Source organism: Typopeltis vanoorti, chromosome 5 (genome assembly GCF_054136105.1).
Source record: "Typopeltis vanoorti isolate ZY-2024b chromosome 5, IOZ_Tvanoo_1.0, whole genome shotgun sequence".
In the NCBI taxonomy this organism is placed as follows: domain Eukaryota; kingdom Metazoa; phylum Arthropoda; class Arachnida; order Uropygi; family Thelyphonidae; genus Typopeltis; species Typopeltis vanoorti.
Genome location: NC_143553.1, coordinates 66,637,501 through 66,662,375, shown reverse-complemented (window position 1 = coordinate 66,662,375; position 24,875 = coordinate 66,637,501). Strand labels below are relative to the sequence as shown.

At 35.9% G+C, this 24,875-nt stretch overlaps 1 protein-coding gene across 3 annotated transcripts in view; it reads right to left on the bottom strand.

The window, feature by feature from the left end:
* Positions 1-24,875, bottom strand: part of LOC150106490 (RING finger protein 37) — a 75,292-nt gene that overhangs the window by 46,980 nt on the left and 3,437 nt on the right. For all 3 annotated transcript variants that reach the window (XM_090392483.1, XM_090392481.1, XM_090392482.1), the window contains exon 2: positions 20,277-20,559. In XM_090392483.1, the coding sequence (XP_090248609.1) occupies positions 20,277-20,553 (277 nt within the window). In that variant the 5' untranslated portion in view covers positions 20,554-20,559. The remainder of the gene's footprint in view (positions 1-20,276; positions 20,560-24,875) is intronic.

Below are 24,875 nucleotides of genomic sequence, written 5' to 3'. Positions count from 1 at the left end.
GTTGACACACTGCATAATATACACAGACATAATATATAGTTGGTTGTTGCTATAGGCCAAGGAGTTCCATAAATGATCTGGAAGACATGCATTGCCAAATTAGTACAATGAATACAGTGATTATGGGGGACTTCAACTATGGAGATATAGACTGAAAGGAAGAAAGATCAATCACATGGCAGGAAGGAAACAGAATTTATACATCTGCTGAGGGATAATTACTTAAGGCAGCATGTGATGGAGGGCACTAGGGGTGGGAGAGTAGTGGACTTGGTCATAGGATCAGAAGAGCTATCCATAACCAAGGTGACAACACTGACTCCAATTGGTGAAAGTGACCATGCAGTCTTGACTTGGGAGATTGTAAAACATGAGGAATATTTTATCAATTATCAATAATTTGTGGACAGGTGATTATGACATGCTTAGGAAAAAGCTTAAATCTGTACCATGATGTAAAAGACTGCAGGATAAGGATGTTAGTAGTGCATGGGATATAGTTAAAAGGTCATCTAGAGGAAGCAGTATTAAATTGTATACCTAGGGTGAGGATGATAGGAGTTAGAAGGAAGAATAGTATCATTAAGCACAAGCTGCAGAAGAAGAAAATGCTGTGGAGAATATATAAACAGAAAAGTGACCAGCAAACTCATGAACAATACAAGGCTCAGGCAAGAAAGGTGACCAGCATGGCAAGGAAGGCGAAATCAGATTATGAAAAGAATTTAGCCATGCAGGCCAAATTAAATCCCAGATAGTTCTTTTGTTATATGGCAAGTAAGAGGAAAAATAACTATCACAGATTAACCTTAATGAGTGATGATGATGGTCACAAGGAGACAGAAGCAGATAAAATAGTTGATTTACTGGGTGACCGCTTTGCAAGCATATATCTTCCTAGTAAAGTTACTGCTTTAACATAAGTGACAGACACTAATGTGGGAACAGAAGTCAATGAATTGGAGGTTCTTAGGATATTGCAGAATCTCAATGTAAAATACAGCTGTGGGATTAGATGGGATATAAACTAGGGTTTTGCGAGAATGTGCAACAGAACTGGCAATGTCTTTGACTAAGTTGTTTAATTTAATCCTTTCCTTCAAGATTACATGGTGATCAGAATACATTATGCAAATTATGGAAACAAATACCATGTTAGAGTAAAACTTTTGTTCAAAATAAATATTCACGTTTCGACCTTCGCATTAAGGTCATCATCTGGAGTATACACATATATACAAAGAAACAAGCTGCACTACAATCTACATGGCATGCTAAAGTTACTGACCAACTGTTACAACTACTGGCCTGACCTCTGGTGGGAAAAAACCTTACTTCAAAGCTAGTCTTCTTCTTATTATTATTACCCAAAATAATTATTAGGTTATCCAAAATATTATTAGGTTACAAAATTAACTTAAGCTGGAAGTTAATAGTGTTTATTTTGGTTTATATTAAACTAAAGTTTTAATCTAACATGGTAGTTGTTTCCATAATTTGCATAATGTATTGTTTAAGTCTCAGCTCTGGCAGAGTTCCAAGGGAGTGGAAAGAAGGCAAAATTATTCCTTTGCATAAGGGAGGTTCTAAGACTTCAGTAGCAAATTATAGACCAATTAGTATCTCAGGCGTGATGGTAAAAGTACTAGAAAAATTGGTAAAAAAGAGAATTCAAGAAGGGTAGATAAAAATATGATACTGTATGAGTGTCAACATGGCTTTGTGAAGGGTCGGTCATGCCTTAGTAATTTACTAACTTTTTATATTATAACAACTGAGTAGGATAAAGGAAATGATGATTTTGCTGGATTTTACAAGGGCATTTGACAAAATACCACATAGAACACTGTTACATAAATTAGAACAAATGGGGATGGATATGACATTGGTTAAGTGGATAAGAGGGTGGCTGCTGCACAGATATCAAAAAGTGGTATATGGAGGGTCAGAATCAAGGCAAAAACAGGTGACCAGTGGTGTGCCACAAGGTTCAGTACGGGGACTACTTTTATTTAATTTGTACATAAATGAATAGGAAATAACCTGAAAGGAAATATTCAGTTGTTTGCTGATGATGCAAAATTAGGTAACGTAATAGTTAATCAAGGTGATGTGGAGAGCTTGCAGGAAGATTTAAATAGGCTGTCAGTATGGGCAAAAGTTAATTAATGGGTGTCACAGTTTAATGTCGAGAAATGTAAAGTTATGCATTTTGGGATAAACAGATTACATTGAATTACAATAAATAAGCTGTGTATCACACTAATGGCACTGTACTGCAGGAAATAGATGAAGCTAGAGATTTAGGGGTGGTGGTACAGAGAGTTAAAGTTTAGAGGACATACTGCTAAGGTTGCTAAATTAGCCCATAAGATTACTTGGCTAGTAAATAACACATTAACAAGTAGAAATAAGGAAGTTGTAATTCCTCTTTATAAGGCTTTGATACACCCACATCTGGATTACTATGCTCAATATTATTATGTCCCCTGGGTTTCTTGGGGGGGATGTTGAAACAGTGGAGAGGATTCAGAGGCAAGTGACCAAGATGGTGAGAAGCCTGTGGAATGTTTCCCTATGAGGAGAGATTGAGGGTGTGGATTGCAGAAGTTGGTTGATAGGAGAAAAAGAGGGAATATGATAGAAACATTTAAGCTGCTTAAAGGATTTTATAGGATATATGCAGGGAAATGTTTCAGCACTTGGCTAGAGGAACCAGAATAAGGGGTCATCCCTGGAAGTTGAATAAAGGTGTGGTCAGTAGAGGTGGAGAGGTCTAAATTTTTTGCTTCGAGAGTGGTGAATGAGTGGAATGGGCTACCAGAGCCAGTTTGAGTGCTTTATCTGTTAAAATGGGTTTAAGGAGAGATACGATAGATTGGGTCTCCCACGATGATTCTTCAGACTCCATGGAGGTACCCGTATAATAATAATAATGATGATGATGTTGATGATGATTAGCAACCTGGATAATTTGCCTAAACTTGTATACACGCATTCTGTACCATTATAATAGCAGGTGCACAACTGGTATTAAAATGTATGATTAAGCCTCCTCAGCTCAGTTGTTTTTGATGATGCCTCTGGTTGGAAAAACCTGGGTTTGAATCATGTCAACAACACAAAGAACCTTTATCAGAGCTTTAAGGGAGGGCAAGTTAGCCAGTCTGATATGAAGGCTGCAGGTTTCTTTCACCCAGAAACTTGAGTCTTCGTTCCAGTAAAACACAAACTGACAGCCATGATACACCATGCATATTGGATTGATCATCCTACGAGAGCATTAACAAGGTTTCCAAGAAGCCAAGTTACTTGGTCATGAGTCCATAAGCATAACACGCATAGCAAGCATCTGATTAAGATCCTTTCCTTAATGGTTACATGGTGATCAGAATTCATCATAAAAATTATGGAAACTACCAGCATGTTAGAGTAAAACTTCAGTTTAACATAAACCAAAACAATCACTCAATGTTTCTACCTTCACATTACGGACATCATCTGGAGTATACTAATGTATACAAAGAAACAAGCTGCACTACAATCTACATGGTATGCTAAAGTCACATTGATTTGGTCAACCATTAAAACTATTGGCCTGACTTCTGGTGAAAAAGAGAAAAAAAAAAAAACTTACATCAATGTTAGAGTCCTGTTATTATCATTTATCCATTCATGTGTCATTTCCTATCTGGGAGGTTGACTACCATGATGTGACTCATGATTAACTATGGGCATAACAACATGTGGTGAGTTTCATATTGTCGTAAGTATTCCTGACTGTAATCCCTGTGTGTTCATGAGGCCAGTGTGCCTGTTTTGAGAAACAAACAACCCGAGTTTCCGGGTGAAAAAAACCCTTTACCTCCATATGAGACCGGCTAACTCACCTTTAGTCAAAAGAGACCAGATAAAGGTTCCTCACATCATAGACGGGAATTGAGCCCAGGTCTTTCCGACCAAAGGGCTTTGTCTATACCGACTGAGCTAAGGAGGCTGGTATTATTATCTATTTGGTTACAAAAATAAATTAAGCTAGATAGCACATGTCCACACAAAGTTACTCATATAAGACAGCATGGAATGTGGCCAGTAAAAGCAGAAATAATTGCTTAGAGTCCTGAAGTCAGGGTTTGCTAGAAAACTTGAACTAAGTGGGCTGAATGTGTGCTATCCAAATTCTTGGGATTATTATGCCACCATTATGGTTAAGATTAGGATGGTTAATCAAAATTTCACAGACTTCTTTGAATATCTGTTCATACTAAGTTTTTGTATTTATTTTTTTATTTTACAGATAGGGATTGAACATCCAGTTTCATCAATATAAAATAAGTTACAGGTGCAATAGATATAAACTCCAGGGGTGAGCCAATGGGAGGGGGGGGGATCATTTGAAAAGCTGAATATGTTTTTTTAATTTTATAGTGGTTTAAAAGTGGCATTAAGATTATACTGGTGGAGAATTCTATTTTTTCTGATAACCCTTTAATGTATGGGATAGCTATTGCTTTATTGTAATCTATGTGTTTTTTGATGAAGTTTTATGAAGAACTTTATTGATAGCATTAAGGTTAAAAGTAAAAAACTTTAATTAAAACTTAAGGCTAAATTTCATATTTAAAAAAAAAAGAAGTGAAATTTGAATTCAATTATACAAAATCTAACCAATCAGGATATCTCTTCCCTGGCAGATAACTAACACTGAACAACAAACAAGCGAGATGAGGAGCAACCAACCAAATGCATGCAATGTTTATGTGATCAACTTATCTAGTAATAAACTAACGGTGAACTTGCATTACTTAATGAAGGCTTAAAATTCACAGCAGCACTAGAACTGTGAATAAACTGAATGTTATATACCACATAGAATGAGGTATTAAGTCTCTTCCAAATAATTTAACTGATAAAATTCGTTCAGAAACCTGCATTATTCTGAATAAAAGAAAGCCATATGTAGCAATTTAAAAAAAAAAACAGAACTAACAGCAGTCAAGTCATTAAAAGCTAATCAGGATATAATTGTAGAAGAATCGGACAAAGGTAATGCCATGGCTGTCCTTAACAGATCAACTTGCATTTATCAGGTGAATCAACTTGTCCAATAAACTTATGAACTATAATCGGACCAACAGGATTAAGAAAAAATAAATAAAATATTCCGCTAACGCCTTTTTTTATTAACGTATAGGGAGTAGGCGAGGCCTTTTAGCCCTATCTAACTTTTGGAGATTGAGTGGGCAGTCTCCACTGGTACCCAATCAGAGATAGTTGGCCCAAAGTTATCACTAATTAAGCGGCACACAGTGAAGAGAATGGGGCTCAACAAGTGCCGCCATCTCGTGGTCCCTAACACAATATATTTAATGTCTGAAATAACGTGGGTTCTACGGTCGATTTTGTTGAGTTTATGGGACGAAAAACCTGAGATTCAGGGAGAAAAAACCCGCTTGCCCATACCAGAGATCGACTAATTCAGGAACCAGTCAAAAAAAAGCATAGAAAAATTTCCCTCTAGTCACTGACCAGACTCGAAATCAAGTCTTCCTTCGTGCGGCCAAGTGCCGTGGTGTGCAAATGCCACATCCACTAAGCTACACAGGCTCAGAGGAATAAGAAAAAACTGAAATTACTTAAGTGTCACTTCTTGGCCATCAGACATTAAAAAAAAACTATTACCCCATTATGCCCGTTCTCCCAGAATATATGTTCCCAAGGTGCACAAACATAACATTCTGCTTCAGCTGATAGTTGAGAGTATAGACAGCCCAAATTATCACTTGGCCAAAAAATTAGTGTCAACACTCAATGAGTTCATAGGTCATCTCCCCCTTCCTATATAAAGAACACACAATAATTCATAAAAAAATTAAAAAACATAACACTTGGCAAAGATGATTTATTAGTCATTTTGATGTTTCTGCCCTTTTCACAAATGACCCAATCAGTGACACAAGTCTTCTTCTCCTATAGAACAAATTTCCACCTGATGTTATTGCTCTCTTTGCCCATGTACTATGTTCTGGTTACTTTGTGAGGCAAAATAATTTTTACCTACAAAAAGAAGGTACGCCTAATGGCTCACCACTATTTCCCCCCCCCCCAATTGCTAACTTTTATATGGAAGCTTTTGACCAACAAGCTCTAGATTCCTTTACGTGAAACTTAGAGTTTGGCTTAGATATGTTGACAGTGTTTTCGTTATCTGGCAACATGGCCACCAAACATTAAACACCTTCCTCAGCCTCTTTGTGTCAATATGTTGCTCTGTAGCTTAATTTATTTTTGTAACCAAATAGATAATAACAACATGACTCTAGAGTTGATGGACTAAGGTTTTTTTTTTCTTTTCACCAAAGGTCAGGCCAATAGTTTTAATGGTTGACCAAATCAATGTAACTTTAGCATACCATATAGATTGTAGTGCAGCTTGTTTCTTCGTATATGTGTATACTCCAGATGATGATGACCTTAATGTAAAGGTCATCATCATTTGGAGTCGAAATGTCGAGCGATTATTTTAGTTTATATTAACCCTCATGAGGACACGTATATTTTCCCTCATAATAATTATTCATTCATAATTTAGTGCTACTGTATGCATGTAGTCCTCATCTGGGGAGGGGGGGGGGAGACCAAAGTGTTCTTAGAAACCACCACCAACCCTCCTTCTGCTCTTCTGGATGTTTCATCAAGCACCTCAAATTGCACAGCTTAGAACTGCTTTTGAATTGTCTTCACCAATCTTGTACACTTTCTAGTCCATCTGAAATCCTCTCTAACACTTCTCCCTAAAACGGTTCCTCACACTTTCTTAAGCGAAACCACTTAATTGTCTTCCTCCCATGGTGCAGCAGCCAGTGTTGCTGCGCCACTTGATCTGTTGGGATTACCTTACAATTTGTTACTGCTTTAAGATGATTGCAGTGACAGAGGAGGTGAGAGAAGACACGCCTTGGACTATGTTGTATGCAGCTGCCACTTCTCGATTCTGCACACAGGCACGATGTCATCTGCATACAACATAGTCCAAGGCGCATCTTCTCTCACCTCCTCTGTCACCACCTCCATCCCAATATTAAATGGGAAAGGACTTAATGCTGCCCCTTGAAAGAGGAGGTGAGAGAAGACACACCTTGGACTATGTTGTATGCAGCTGCCACTTCTTGATTCTGCACACAGCACGATGTCATCTGCATACAACATAGTCCAAGGTGCATCTTCTCTCACCTCCTCTGTCTCCACCTCCATCACAATATTAAATAGGAAAGGACTTAACCTTCCTACCGGCTAGGACGTCTATAGACGTCCAACTAAATCTGGATAAGATTCAGTCCACCTGTTTAAAGAACCTGGATAAGAAGTGCAATTTGACTGTCATGTCCATTAGAAGGTGTGATAAACCCTCACGCTGAAGAGAAAGGTTAATCGGATTATCTCCAGTTCGTAACTGCCTCTCAGTTGCCTATAACAAGAAACGGACTTTCTTGTTCCATGCTGGTGAACTGGATTTTAGTTATATATGATAGACTAAAAATAGAGAAATTATTTATATTTTTGTTTTCTCTTTTTATTGTACAATACAGTTTTAATTTCTGGACAAAATAAAGGTCTTGCATAATTTCTTCACTTAACCAATTTAATTTTTTTTTTTTGCGCTAATTTTTTTCTAATCACTACTAGACAAAAGATTTTTCTTTGTTCTCGAAGAAATTAATTCACGATAATTATTTGAAATATTCTTTTAAAAAAAGAAAAGAAAACCGGCTGCCGACGTTCCAGATTATATTAATTTTTTTTTTGTACAAAACCATCGAAATCGAATAATACTTAACAGATTTCCTTTAGGACACGCTTGAGCAACTTTGCTTTATAGAGAATAACATGAAATTCTTTAATCATATTACTAAATTTTTTCTTCATGTTGTATAGTAATCTGTACTTTCACTTTCTTGGTTTCCTTGTATAATTGGTCATTACAAAATGAAATTAACAGTTATGATTTAAATTTATATTTTCTGCATAATTCAGATATTTTATTCTCCAATTTTTAAAGTAAGCGATACATTTGCTTATTTTTATCATTCAAAATATGTATATCAAATGTGAAATTTCATTTCCATATTTTTACAATAGAATTGAACTTTATTTCGCTCTGATAGTTCAACTCCCCCCCCCCGTTGCATTACTATCACACACCCGAAAACTGTTATGAAACATAGGTACAGTTTTTATTTAATTCGTTATTTTTCTCTAGTAATTGTTCCACATAACTTTAATTTTTCGATACTGAAACTATGTGGTGATTATTATAAATTAGCAAATTATAATCAGACAATATACATATTTCCTGATTATTATAAATCAGGAAATTATGTGATATTCGGATATAGGTGAAATTAATATTTAAAATCACTGTCATCCTTCAAATGCAATATCAGAATAAAGAAAGTGAAAAACTCGAAGTTTCGAAATACATTTTGAAAGCCCGCTCTCGAAATGTATTGGTCTACAGACTGGATTCTCTACACGCCAATGTTTCGTGATGTTATGACTGAAAAACAATTCAGTCTCATCATGAAGTATTTGCATTTTCAGAATAATGAGGAATACGATCAGGCAACACATCCTTGCCCAGTCCTCAACAAAATTTATGATTTTCTGATGAAAATCCGTCAAAAATGTAGATCACTCTACATTCCTGAGAGAGACTTGAGTATCAATGAAAGCCTTATGCCATTCAAAGGTGGACTGAAATGTAAGCAGTATATTCCCAAAAAGAAAGCGAAGTATGGAGTAAAATTTTTTATGCTTTGCAAATCGGAAAGTGGATATCTTTGGGATTTCAAACCTTATACGGGAAAGCAAACTGTAATCGAGCACGATAAATATTCGGATCTCCCCTTGTCGATGCGTGCAGTAATGCAGTTACTAGACCCTTTACTGGGGAAAGGTTACTGCATTATAATGGATAATTACTATATATGTGTCCTGAACTCGCTGATTTGCTTTTACAGCATCTAACAGATAGTTATGGTACTGTAAATGCAAAAAAGTGAGATATGCCTCCAAATCTGGCTTCAGGAAAGCTATCGAAGGGGGAAATCCGAACTTATCAGCGAGGGAAAGTCTTTGCACTACGTTGGAAAGACAAAAAAGATGTTTTTCTGCTATCTTCCCTGCATAATCTATCAGCGGAATTCGTGGAGAAGCATGGTTTGAAGAACGAAAAACCCACTGCTGTGTGTGCATACAACGACACTATGGGCTGAGTCGACAGGTGCGATCAGCAGCTATCATTCTACTCTGTAATGAGGAAACAGCATAAAAAATATTACAAAAAAGTGTTTGGACATGTTATTTGAATTTTGAAGTGTTTGGATTTTGTTATTTGGAACAGTTTCCTCCTTTACAAGAAAAAATGTTTGTCTACCATAACATATCTAGAATACAGAATAGAAATTGTGAAAGCATTGCTGCATGCACATGCACCTTCTTCAGCAAGCAGAAAAACAGAAAATCCTGCCAGACATCTGAGGTTGAACGCTGCTAACTCCAACCATTATCCCGAAAATCTACCACCAACGGCTAATAAAAAAAAAAACCTGCATGCAAATATTATGTATGTAATAAAAAAAATATCAGAAAGGAAACAAAAATCTGGTGCCCTGAGTGTAAAACTGCTTTGTGTGTTTACCCTTACTTCAAGGTGTTCCACGCTGTTCAAGAATTTCAAATTCTGAACAGTATGAAATAAAAAAATGTTTGTTTTCAAGGCCATCAAAACAGTCCTTTTCAGGACTACAAATATTGATAGAGGGATACCCGAATGCACTGTTTCTTTTTCTTTTTTTTAAAGCTAATTTTTAAGTTCTTTTTATGACACAGAGAAACTGGAAAGAGTGTTCCAGGTAAAGTATTTCATCAAAACAATAAAAAATAATGAAATAAAATCTATCCTATATATATATATAAAATGATAAGCTTTTTATGTCATGTTTATCGAAACGTTTTGAAACTCAGGGGCTACCCTGAGTGCCGAGTCTTCAAAATTCGAGTCATCAGAATTCAGGGGCGAAACCCCCTTTCAAGTTATCACAATTGAAGGAGAACTAGTCTACCATACCGGAACACGGGGGGTTGGGCGTAGCCCCCCTAGTTAATAAATGAAATATATAAATAATAACGGGAACATTTTCACCTTGCCAACACTCAACATTGATGTGATATGGGTTCCAAATTTCTTGTTTCGGAGATATATATATATATATATATATATATATATATATATATATATATATATATTACAAAGTTTTGTAATAAAAATTTCTGATACAATGAAGTTTGGCAGAATCAACAATATTATTACTACCTTATTTCTGTTTCTCGTGTGGGAGAAAAACGGTAAAATGTCACTCTTATAATTATATGAGATGTTATAATGGCAAAAATAGTAAGAAAAAAGTCATTTGCACTTTCTCTTCAAAACACAAAGAAAGAACATTGTAAATTCAGCCAGTGGAAAAGAAAATACTACATATTTTTCTCCTGTTATCTGATTTTTTTTCTTGTAGTACAAAGAAGAAATCACTGCATATAACATGAAGTCTGCAGGAGGGAAAAAAATCTGGAAATTGGTTACATTATAACGAATAGAGAAATCATGTCAGAAAAATTATTCATGTATGATTCTAATCTCAGCAGACATAACATTTTCTTCTAGATTAGATATCTAAAGTAACTGAACCTTTGCTACTATTTTACACTAAAATGAATGGGTATGTTCTCCAAGTGATTTACGTTTGTAACAGCTGTCTTGCGAACGATTTATGAAATAAATTATCTGAAATATCTGCAGATTGCTTAGGTCTATACCCCCCCCCCCCAAAAAAAAAGAAGATTATGAAACGCATATGCACCTTTTCTTTGGAAATAATTCAAATCCTCTTTTTCAAGATAATTGTATGATTTAATTTCTAATTTTTGATAATAAAAGTGAAACTGATCATTATAAATTAAGCAATTATTTTGGCATAAATAATGTATAAGCATGTAAACGAAATATCAGTATTTCTGTTAGGATATAGGTAATCAACAATCGAAAAGGAAACAAGACATTCTTGACATATTCTGCACTACAGCCTGGGGCACTTTAGTGTTCTCCCCTTTCTTCTCAATAGCACTGAGAGTAATAAGCCTTCAACTTTTCCTGCAGCTAAGAGGATATTACCAAGTATTTAGAAGACGAAGATTATTTCAGAAATAGCTTCCAGCAGCAGAAGAAGTAATATTTAGATTTTTTTAAAAGAAAAACAAACACAAATAATACTACTGAACTTTCTTTTGTGTGGTATGCATATAAACAATATTGTATGGTGAAAATATAGCATATTATTTCTAAAATTTCACTTAATTTCAGCGGACAGTAGAACAGCTGGTTTTAGATTGCAAATAAATAGAACAGAATTAGAAGCTTCACAATACAATCTGATTGCCGTATATCTTTTGTCAAAATGGTAAAATGAAGTAATTGATTTTGAATGCTGTCTAGAAAAGCTTTCAAACCTGTATAGAAATTTAGAGTAGTTATGCAATTCAGTTCCAGGAGAGAATAAGGGGGGGGGGGGGGGGGAAGCATTAGAAAATCTTCAAAACGAGCAAAAATGTTGAACCATTCCGTATATGATATTTTTCACATATTTTCAACATATCTACGAGGTTATGTACTAGATATTATCATAATATGCATAATACAAATAAATAAATAAATGACGAAGGTGAAGAATCACTGCTAAAATATCATTGGATGTAAATTTTTGATACCAAAAAGACATGATCGGAAACCGAGTAATGCAATTTAGCATTTTAAAATTTTTTTTTATTTTGTCTTTATGAATAACAAAAAATCGTTTCTAAATCTGAAATGTGATGATCCATATAATGCTATTTCGCTAGAAACGAAAGAAAAAGGACATATTTATTTCAATAAATATTATTTAAAAATATAAATATTTGACATAATATTTTCAAAGCAAACATTTGAAAATTTTAAAATTCGAAAAAAAATTATTCAACTATTATACGTAAAGTGAAAGAGTGCAACTCTTCCGGTGGACTGATTTGTAGAATAAAATACACCAAATTTACTATCACTAAATAGATTCATTGCAAAAGCTGATCAGTGGTCATTTCAGGATTGATTTTTTTCGCATATGTGAAATTCGTTTCAATTTTTGGGAAGAGACACAATAAATCATTTTAGAGGCAAGAAAGGTCAAATAACTTAGGACAGTAAATGAAATTCTAAGCAACACAATAGACGTAAAGACGGGGTGGGGGGGGGGACACAAAGGTTACTCAGCAACAGTTAATCCACTAATGGCTATAGAATAGCCGTAACGAGATTAACGGCGGAGGAAGGTAATGGCATGATAAAAGGTAGAATGCCGACGAAGTTTTGATCCATGAAAAAAGCTAGAGAGTGTTGAATATTTCATCCACACCGGCCGGTTGGGAGGTTAATGCTGACCCTTGATGCAAGCCAACTGTCACTGGAAAACTTTCTGTCTCTCCCAGGCAGGTCGGAACTCGTCTTCACATTTCTGTACATTTCCTGTACCAGCCTGACATATTTCTCTGGTACCTTCTTCTCCCTCAGGCACCTCCAGACTTCTTGCCTTGGCACTCTATCATATGCTTTCTCCAGATCAATAAATACCAGAAGTAGTTCCAGTTGCTTCTCTCAAAACTTTTCCATCATCTGCCGTAACCCAAATATAGCATCTGTCATCAATCAACCAGGCATAAAGTCAAATTGCTCCTTTGCATTCTCCACCTCCTTCCTCAGTCTTCCATCAAGAACAGTCTCTAGGATTTTCATTGTGTGGCACATCAACTTTATTCCTGTCTTGTGCATCCCTTTTACTCTTGAAGATGGGGACAAGAGTACTTTCCCTCCATTCCTCGGGTATATTTTCCTGTCGACAATTCCCTCTTCCCCCAGTGCCTTCCATGCCTCCACTGGGATCCTGTCAGGCCCACCGATTTTCCATTCTTAATCCTCTTTATGGCCTCCTTCACTTCCACTCTACTAATTTTCTGCACCATCCCCTCATAAGGTTCCCCATCTTCTCTGTGAGTCCTTGCATTTTCTTCATTCAAAAGCCCTTCAAAGTATATTCTCCATCTGTTTCTTATATCCACATCCCTCCTTAATACCCTTCCTCCAGTCTTTGATCTGCCTCACACGTACAATGTCCTTTGATGCCTTATTTCTACATTTTGCCAATCGATAAATCTTTCTCTGTCCTTCCTTTGTTTCTAATTGATCATAAAGGTCTTGATATGCCATGGCCTTTGCCTGTGCAACAAGTCTCTTGGCTTTTCGCTTTTTCTCTCTGTCCTCTTCCACTCTTGACTCGTCCCACTTCTGCTTTGCCTTCCTCTTAGCCATCACTGCTTCTTGTACATTATTATTCCACCACCAACCCTCCTTCTGCTCTCTAATCTTTCTGGATGTTTCATCAAGCACCTCAATTGCACAGCTTAGTATTGCTTTTGAATTATGTCTCCACCAATCTTGTACACTTTCTAGTCTATCCGAAATTCTCTCTAACACTTTTCCCTAAAACGGTTCCTCACACTTTCTTAAGTGAAACCACTTAATTGTCTTCCTCCCATGGCGCAGCAGCCGGTGTTGCTGTGCCACTTGATCTGTTGGGATTACCTTACAATTTGTTACTGCCTTAAGATGTTTTCTTCTAGTCAAAATGCAGCCCATCTGTGAACTGTTGTTGCCACTTCTAAATGTTATCAAATGCTCTTCCGTCTTACAGAAAAAGGAGTTTATAATTGCTAGATCAAACACTAACAGCAAAGTCCAAAATCCTCTCTCCTTCCTGGTTCATCATTCCCACTCCATGGCTGCCATGCAACCTTTCAGTCCCTATTGTCTCCCTATGTGTCCGTTCAAGTCTCCTCAGACAATAACATCTCTTTTTCTTCCAGTTCTCTCATTTCTTCATCTAACATGTTCCAGAATTCATCTTTCTCTTCTGTTGTACAGCCAACTTGTGGGGCATATACACATAAGATGACCAGTTGCTCTTCTCTAAGACCTAATTTCATTCACATGATCCTGTCGTCCCTCCTACCCACTTCCAGTACTTCTCCCTTCATTGTACTACACACCACAATTCTGACACCATTTCTTTCCTCTTTATTCACACCAGAGTAGAACAATTTATACCCATCTCCTAGTTCCTTCGCCTTCCCCCCCCCCATGTTTGTAAGGTAATCTATGCGGCAAATAGTTTGAGGTTCAAAAGTTCTTGTACAATATTTTTATAATTTTATTTATTTTATTTTTGCAAATATAAATGAATAGTGTGTTAATTGGCATTATTATCTCTTTTACAGATGGATATCCAAAAGCCAGGTCCATGAGGCATAAAAAAGGCCTATTACCACAAGAGACTTACTGAAGAGGAAAACTGTTGGAGGAATCCAAAGATGGTTTAGAGCTGAGTGATTCGATGATGACCTACATACTAGAGCCACAAAATGATCCTACAGAGAGTGACAGTTCAAGTGAAGACAGCGAGCGATGTTCAGTGTCCTTCCCCTGTTGGTCAGACTCACAATGTTCAAAGTCCAGCTAGTGTGCAAAATACAGCTGTCGCTGGTCATATATGCCATTGCAGAGATAACCAGTGTGGTTTAGTGGGAAAGATAATCCCTTTGCTGGTACTGAACCACAGTTTAGAGGAAAACACCAAGTAGATATTCATGGAGAGAACCCTGTAGATTATTTTTCACAGCTGTTTCATCCAGATGAATTGATGGATGAAATTGTGAAACAAACTAATCTGTATGCATGCCGTAAAGGCAAAGATAGTTTAGCACTTACTGTGACTGAACTCAAAATTTACCTTGGAATTGTACTTATGACATACATAAAATACCCAGGTATAAGGGAGTATTGGTCTTCTGAACATGGACCCAGAAGAATTTCAGAGTGTAGATGAGATGATGATTCCATTCAAGGGACGTCCATTCACAACTCAAACAATACTTACCTAAGAAACCAAAAAAATTGGGTTTCAAAATGTGGGTGAGAGCAGGCATTTCAGGCTATGTATATTGTTTTGATCTTTATGTAGGTGCAGATCCTGGAAGACAAAATTCAAACTCATTCAGTGCAAGTGAAAATATAGTACTTAGGCTTTTTCATGATCTTGCTGGTAAGAACTTCAAGGTATATGCAGACAACTTCTTCACAAGCATCCTCCTAATTAAGAAACTAAAGGAAGATGATATTTATTATGTGGGTACATGCAGAAGAAATCAACTTCAAGGTGCTGACAAGAAACTGAAAAATGAAAAGGATTTGCAGAAGATGGGACGAGGAAATATGTCAGTTACTACATCCTCTGATGGCATTACTGTCACTAGATGGGTTGATAACTCGATAGTACATGTGGTATCTAGCTACTTAGTAAAGGAGCCTTCAGCCAGAACGAAAAAAGTATGTTGAAATTCCACTACCTCGCAACATAGCTGTTTATAACAAGCATATGGGTAGAGTGGACCTTATGGACTCTCTTGTGGCTTTGTATCAAAATGATACCAGGAACAAATGATGGTATATGAGAATTTTTTACCGTATGTTGAACGTACTTGTTTGTAATGCACGGATCATTTGGAAATGGGAAAAAAAAAAAATTGGATTTGTTGGAATTCAAATCAAGAGTGACAACAGCTTTGATATATCAAGGTTTAGCTCAGCTAGGTACCAAGAAACGAGGATGCCCTTCAAGTAGGACACCACTAGCACTAAAGAAACGCAATACTCACTCTGTGCCACATGAGAAACGTTTTGATGGCGATGGACACTTCCCAAAGAAGACAACAGGTGCTAATGCCAATCGTTGCAGAGATGTACACTGCAAAAGTAAAACAAGATACATCTGTGGTAGATGTGAGGGTCCAATCTGTCTGGAATGTTTTCAGTCTTTCCATACAAAATGAGGCAAAGAGAATAAGACTGTTCTTGATTTACATAGCTCTATTGCAAATTCTAATTGTTCTACTTTTTTGTATGTACTAAATAATCCAAATTTTGATCATTCATGCAGTGCTACAGCAAAATATAAATTGTTTATAATCTGTTTTGTCATACTTGTAATGTCTTTCAATAAAAATAAATTCCTTAGTCTAAGTCATATAGAAATATGTACGTAGTCTGTTGGCATTAGCATCATTTTTAACATATATAGGACACAAATTTAGCAAAATTAATGAATTCATGGTAATACTGTAAGATTAAATGGTACTGTATTATGCCATTATAATTTTTTATAAATGAATATAAAAATTCATGCATGAGAGGATTAAACTGACGTTTTACTCTAACAAGGTAGTTGTTTCATTATTATTAAGATGTCTCATATTTTGGTAACATTCTCTGAACAATTATATGCTGACTTCTTTATATCTTTTGATTTTTGTGTGTGCCAGAGTATAAAATGAAAAATTTGTGGTGTAAAATTTATTGAATGGCTTATGAGAGGAACTCTTAAGGACCAACAAGGCTGAACAAAATCTCCCATTCTCACCCAACAGAATTGTCTCCTATCATTCTCCAACATGTGATGCTCTCAAAATGTCACATCATGACTGCAAATTTATGCAGCCTTAGATTTTTACATTTGCAAGAAGATTAAACATCAGAATCTAACTGAAGAATTCAGAGTTGAAAGAGGAGAGGAAGTGTCAAACTGAGTAGGACATACAGTAAAACAAGAAAATTCTACAGTCTTGAAAAAATAAAAAATGGGCCAAATTTCTTCAGCCATCATCACAGCATATTTAAATCTACACAATTGTTACTTGTATACCTTGTGAGCCTTCATGTAAAAGCATTTAAGTTTAATTATTTTGAAAAAAGTTCTAATTTGATACATTGGCACAAATGAATGTAATCATTTATCTACAGTTTATTTTGTATATGAAAGGAAATTAAATGGTTTAAACTGCATCATCTACACCAGTTGCATCTACGCCAGTTGTGAAAATGCAACTGGCGTAGATGATGCAACTTGCATCATCTACGCCAGTTGCATTTTCACATTTCCGGATTCTAATAGCCTTTTCTACTTCAAGTACTGACATGCACATCTGAATGTGTTCCTCCTGGATATTTTCTAATACTGAAAGTTTATTAAGTAACAAATAAAAAAACAAAATTCTAAACATCCAGAAAATCTTTCAGTCTTTTATATCAACTTTATTATATTTTCTTTCTTTTATGAGAAACTACGAGTGTATTGTAAATTACTTTTGTTATATTTTGAAATAATAAGATATCACAGAGATTACTAAAATAAAATTTTAAAAAAGTCAGAAATGGAATATAGAGTACCTCCAACCCTTGCAACAAGAAAAAAAAAAAAAAAGAAAAAAGGAATTGAACTTCTTGATAAAGGTCATATAAAAAGTGAAAATAAGGATCTATATATCTGGAACAGTTATTCTGAAAAATTATCAATTGGGTGGACCAAGATATAATTATGAATATATTTAAATAAAGTAGATAGAATAAGCTATTAAATCAAGAGCAACTGATCAGAATTCTGTTTCATCCTCATGAAACAGAAACCACAACTATTCAATGTTGCCAGCCTGGTTGGCCGAGAGGTTAGCATACCCGCTCTCCAGCCAAAAGGCTGCGGGTTCGAATCCCGCCGTGGGCATGGACATTTGCGATTGTCTGTGGAAATACTAGTGGTGGCGGGCGGTAGATGCCGTTGAAGTAGTTGCGGTTAGTTGTAGTTGGTGGATTGAGTGGTAGAGAGAGAGAGAGAGAGAGATGTAGAGTGGGTGCCCTCCCTCGATGAGTCTTTGGACTCCCTGGAGGTGTCAGGTAATAATAATAATAGTAATGAAGAACATTCAAAGTTAGAGTAAATTTGAAAGGTCAGTTTTGCGACCATTGGTGTTCGTTTTGTATATTAATGATATTGGGATGGGCTTAACTAGTGATATGCAGTTGTTTGCAGGTAATGCAAAATTGGGGAAAGAAATGCGGTGTCAAGCAGCTGTTATAGCCTTACTGCAGGACTTGAATAGATTGCATGAATGGGAAGGTAAGTGGAACTGTCAGTTCAATGTTGCAAAGTGTAAAGTTTTGAAATTTGGTAAGCAATGATCTGATGCAAAGTATACACTTGGTGTATACGTTGTATAAACTTCAAAGGAGATGAGAGATCTGGGAATGGTAGTAAACAAGGACCTGAAATTCAGGGGCTACATTGCACAAGTTTTGAAGACACATTGGATAATGACAATGACGTGGAGAAACCACTGTATAAAGCCTTGATATATAAGGTCTCATATGGATTATTGTGCACAGATTTGATCACCAGATTTTCATGATGATATGCCAGAAAGAGTCCAGAGAAGATTCACAAAGGTGGTCAGTGGTTTTTGGAATGTGGAGTACAAGGACAGATTGAGAGAATGTAAACTGCAAAGCCTCGTGAATATGAAGAAGGGTGGGATGGGATATGATTGAGACACATAAGCTGATCAGGGTTGTTATCAGGTTGACATAAAAGAGATTTTTCATAGAATGGGAGAGGGGGAAGGGTTAGAACAAGAGGCCATCACTGAAGAAGGATGTGAGCAGAAGAGTGAGGAGCAGGTTTTTTAAATGGAGAGTGTTTGGTGAGTGGAATGCAATGCTTGAATGTGTTGTGTACAGAGACACATTGAATCAGTTTAAGGCACAATCGAATGAGCATTGTTTGCAATAGTGTGTATCTCCATGATGAGTCTCTGACTCCATGGAGGTCAGATATTAATAATAATAATTATTTTATTTTTTTTACAGTCGCTGCACTGCATAATTCAGAAAATTTGAGCAGAATGCAATCTTACATGATTAAGGGAATCATCACTGAGACTTCTAAATAAAACAATACAACAACATACAAGTTGTTGTATTGTTTTCATGTGAAGAGGCTTAAGTGCTGTGAGGACATCATATTGGAGGCTTAATGGATTGTATACAGCACTCAGAAAGGATTAAAACAGAATTTAATACTTCCTATATTTCGTCTCAGTCACTGAGACATCTTCAGGAATTACAAAAAAAACTAATGTAACATATACACAAATACCACACAATACTAAGCCCAACCACGTGGTTGACTCTAAAGTCCTAACTAGGTGGAGCACCCTCTAAGGACAGTTGTAGGTGGCCTGGAATGTAAGGTAGGATCTCTGATAAGTGTTGTCTCTGATAGAAAACCCACGCACACAGGCAGATACATTCACGAACTCTCTCACCACTACCCCGCTCAACAATATGGTGTTATTAAAACTCTTACCAAGAGAGCTCCCAATCTTTGTTCCAGTGGAACTACCTTACAACTGAGCTTGACCACATACACACTTTCCTCTCCAATGTCTACAGCTATCACAGTATTAAAAAAAATAATCAGGCCCTCCCCCTTTCCTTGGTCTTCTCTTCAGAAAGAGTTTAAAAATGCCATCACCATAGCCTACATCCGTGGCACATCTGAAAAATAGCCAAGATTTTAAAAAAGTACAACCTACACACAGCATTTAAGCCCCACCGCAAACTTGCTACCCTTATCGGCTCTACAAAAGATCAGCTCCCTCCTCTCTCAGTGCCTGGAGTCCATAAAGTACCCTGTTCCTGTAAACTGGCATACTTCGGACAGACAGGCAGATCAGCCACTATTTGTCTTGGATACAACCCACAGGATCTCATGGGGAAAAACCACCATGCTCCACCACAACAAATTCAAAAAAGAGAGACTATTCTTAGAATCAGCAGCAGCTCTCAGAAATCAACCGAATCTCAACAAATATGGTTTGGTTGCATTAAGCTTCCCAAGATTTGGGAAACACTTATCACCAGAGGTCCCACTTTACATTCCAGGCCACCTACAACCGCCCTTAGAAAGCGCTCCACCTAGATAGGACTTTAGCATCACCCATGTGGTTGGGCTTAGTATTGTGTGTTATTTGTTTTTATGTTACATTAGTTTTTTTGTAATCCCTGAAGATGTCTCATTTACTGAGACGAAATATATAGAAAGTATTAAATTCTGTTCTGTTTTAATCCTTTCTGAGTGCTGTATATAATCCATTAAGCCTCCAATATGTTGTATTGTTTTATTTGTATGCTGTATGTATGCAAATGCATGCTGTATAAGTAGAAAAACTAAACATTTTATACCCACCATTATTTTTCCAACTCATATACTGTGTCCATATTTCTAATGAATTTGTCTTTTGTGATCCTTGCTTCAATCCCAATATAATGTGGCTGATCTCAACTGGAAATGAAAGAGTTATAATGATTTCTACTGGAGGTTTGATGAAATATTCAGCTCTGAAACCTTGTTTCTTCTTTAAAGGATCCAATGAAATTAAGTTTTCCACCTCATAACCATCAGCACACACATGGCTAGCTGTAATGGAGGATACAAATTCACGACTACAGAAATTCACAGCCATCAGAATCTATAAAATTATAAATAATGAAAATAAATGTATAAATCAAAATACAAATTTATAAATTAGTTATATACATAATATGTATTAGTACAAATTAATTGTGTGTCTAAACCATCATAAAAATGAAAAATAACAGTGTGCTACATAGAAATAAACAGAAATATCCTATTGCATTGTTACCAAAAAAAAAAAGTTGTTGTAGGTTGTTTCATTTCATATTCTCAAAGTGATAACCAAAACATATGTCTAAGCAACAATTTTTTTATTGTAGGAATACTTCCATGGAGTCCCAGAACTCAGTGCAGGAGGCCATTCTACACTATACAATCCTGAAACATCTATGCCACTTCACCCTTACATTTTCTCTTAACTATGTGTTCTTTGGCCAGTTTGCCTGTTTTGCAAGAGGAAAAGCCTTGCTACCTTCACATGAAACTGATTTATCAGACAAAAATCCCTTGCATCATTAAGAATCAAACCCCAGTCATTCTTCCAACTGTACTATGAAGATGCTAAGATACAGAGCTAATTGTTATTGTTTATTTTATAACCAATCCATACAGCAAAGGGGGCCTCAAACCAAGTGTAGGCCATATTCCTTGTCATTTACATTTTTGTGAGCCAATGCCTATAATTTTTCACTAACAGTTTCCCAACTTATGGTGTCCTGAAAAATGATATATGCACACAAAAGAAATGAAAGGTTCCTAGCTTTGGACACATGCTGTAAAGGTAATGAAGATTAATTTTCTGCAAACCAACTACTTAACAAAGCTTTCTTCTTTCAACTCCAACTGAATCATTTATCCAAGCATATCCTTTACACTTGAGTGAGTAAAGGATTACAACAAAAGCATAATTTCCTATCTAGTATAATTTACTTTGTAACCAACTATAACCATCTCTGACCCAAAGTATTTTAATATGATAATACACTATTTTACTACTTGTACATGGAAACTGACTTATGCACTGATTTAATCTCCATTTCTTCCTAGGTCTAGCTTCCACTGATGAGATCTCAATAAAGATCAACCTGTGTAGGTAGTGACTTTTCCATAATGAATAGCCATATACATGTCTGAAAAGAAATGTGCTGGGACACTAAGGCAATTGAAGTGAAGTCAGCCACTATATACATGCAGCCTTGTTGTAAAGATACTTCACATGCAAACTTCTCATACACCTAGGTTGAAGAATAATTTCATGTCTATGACAATAAAACTCAGCATGCTGTTCCACTATTTAAAGTGGGTCTTGAGTAAGAGCAATACAAGATAACTAGAGCATTAAAAAACTATGCTGGCATCTCTTCTAAGAATCATCTGCTTGAGTAGCCTTCTACCATGTGGGTAAACACATTATTACAATATATGCAGGGTTCTGCTTGAAACAATATCCAAAGTAATGAAATAAGCAATGACTATTAAGAAAAATCAAAGTATTTAAAAAAAGTGAAGATTCTAGTATTTTGTAGTTTATCTAAAAGAAAAAAAAACACCATTTTTATTTTATGTCACTTAACAGTGAAGAAACCCCCACAGATTTCATAGTAATCACAAATATGCCTACTGAAAGAGAAGAAAGGAAATGTAGAGAATCCAAGTTCAAGAAGCTGAAATCTCAATAAATACAGATAGGCAAAAAAAACTATAAAACAAGGTAACAAAACCATGTAAGAAAGTAGAATACATAGAGAAAATGGTAAGATAAGGGGTGCTGCTAAAATCACATAGTAACCTGCATCAAACTGTATAAATTTGGATCAAATCATTAAGTATAAGCAGCTGCCTCTTATCGCAAAAATTAATAGTATACACTGACTCCCAATTATTTATTATTTTATAATTTTGATAAATATGAAGGAATAATACTTCTGTTTTGTTTAGTTCTCAACATATGCATTATGATACTGAAAATTCAAATCACTTTTTTTACACTGCACATATTGTAAACTCCACAATGAGTCAACTGACTCCATGGAAGTTACTGTAAGAATAATATTTCCAATGTCCACAGTGTCAAAATTTGTGGGGTTTCCCTGAAATTGCCTTTTTCCTTCTAATCACCTCCCACCAATATCAAAACACACAGTGTACTTAGATACCTCTTATTCTTCCTAGTAGGATTAAAGTTCCTGACATGACAGTCCATCGAAGATTGTTGGAAGCAGGGAGGACTGTCCACAGAACAAAAAAGAAATGTTGACAAAGGCTATGCAGAAAAAGAAACTGCAATGGGCAAAAGTGTACAATGATTAGACTACTGAGAAGCAGAAGGTCATATTCTCAGATGAGACCCATTTTTTTTATCCAAGGAGAGCGAGTACCCATGTTTGCAAATCAGCAGCTAAAGATATTCTTTATCTTCAGTTTAATTAGTAATTACAAAAATTATCTTTGGTAATTACAGAAATAATCTCTGTAATTACTTGGAAAGATTGCTAACTGAAACAAGCAGTGACAGCATGGTGGTAGTAAACATTCAAATGGAATGGCATCTGGAATATATATCTGTACTCTAAGTAGAAAAAGCTATCACAAATCTAAAATGTGGAAGACAGCTGGAGTAGATGATATTTGACCAGAAGGCCTGGTCTGAGGGGCAAATTCCAGATGAATGGAGTTGAGCACTCATAAGTACCCATCTATAAAAAGGGAAATAAAGCTGAATGCGAGAATTACAGATATCTATTGAGCGTTCCTGGTAAGATTTATTTAAGTATTCTTGAGAAATGACTAAGAAAAGTTGTGGAGCAGAAGCTTGGAAAAGAACAAGCCAGGTTCAGGCCAAACAGAAGTTGTCAGGATCAGATTTTCAATTTAACGTGCCAAGAGAAAAGCTGTTCAAAACTCTCCAGTTATATGATGTAAATGGGACATTATATCAAGCAATATACAGTCTCTATTTGAGTTGTAAATCACCAGTTAAGGAGGTACAGGAAGATGATTTGTCTAAATTTGGAAATAGACAGCAGAATTAGCAAAGCTGGTATGGTAGGAAGTCAACTGAACAAATTTATATAGTATAATAAGAGAGAGATTACTAGCTGTATACAAGACAGTGTTCAATTCAATTTTAACTTATGGATCTGAGAGCTGGGTTAGAAATAAAACTTTTGATCAAAGACCGGAGACTACAAATATGAGTCCTGAGAAAGATTAGGAGACTGAACAGGTGGCATCAATGGCAGTATCATATTAAAAATGAGGATATTAGGAAAGAACTTGACATTGTTAGCATTCAGGACTGTGTTTGCAGAGCTAATTGGTTGGTATGGCCACTTAAACAGAATGGGAGAGGAAAGATTTGCTAAACAAGTGTTCTTTGCCAAGATGACAGGAAAAAGACCCAGAGGAAGACCAAAATGTAGGTGGATTGATACAGTAAAAAGTATGTTAAAAGACAGAAATATAAGATCTGGTAATATTGAAATATTGAAAGATAACAGGGTAATCTGGAGGAATGTAAACCCCTCCCCTAGGGTATATGTTAGGAATTTGATGATGATGAAAATGCAAACATATGACAGAACAAGATCATCTGACAGGAATATATTGTTTAGGAAATCAAAATACATATTTAGTTTACATGCATTTTAATTTCCTCACAGTATGATAAACTGATGCCTAATTTCAGAGCAAAGCAGGTGTGTGTGTGTATATATCTATATATATGATATATATAAAATGGTTGGTATTTTAATTTAGAGACTATCATTCTAAGGGGATGAGGAGAGGACATGTAACCAGATGTTGATGGATTGTGCAATGCAGGCTATCCACATGCTGAACATTTTGATAATGTTTTTATAATTTTACCATTTTATTTATGTATGTTTGAAATATTTCAAAACTAAGAAGCACCAAGTATAAAAAGAATTTTACCTTGCCAAACACATATCTGGATTTCTGCACAGTATACTTTGTTGCTGAAGGAGAGGGTGGGAGAATTTGTTTTATGACAATCTTGCTTGGTTTGAATTTTTCTGTATAACAGACAATGAAGTTTTCTATGAACCAATGACATTTACCGATGTCCATGTCATAATGATATTAAAACCTATAGGTGCTAGGACAGATGCTATCAATCAGACCAAATGGACTGATAATGTCAAGTCAGGCTTTTTTGAGGGGGGGGGGGCCTACTTTAAAGGCTTCACTAACTATTTAAAATTTGAAAGACCACATGCACATGCCATAGCATGAACCTCAAGCATAAGGAATGTTCCTAATAGAAAGGTTTTGTTCGTTTGGTTGATTTACAGCTAAAACAACTAAAGCTACAAAGCCAGCATTTGTCTGTCTGCTCCAGAAGGGAAA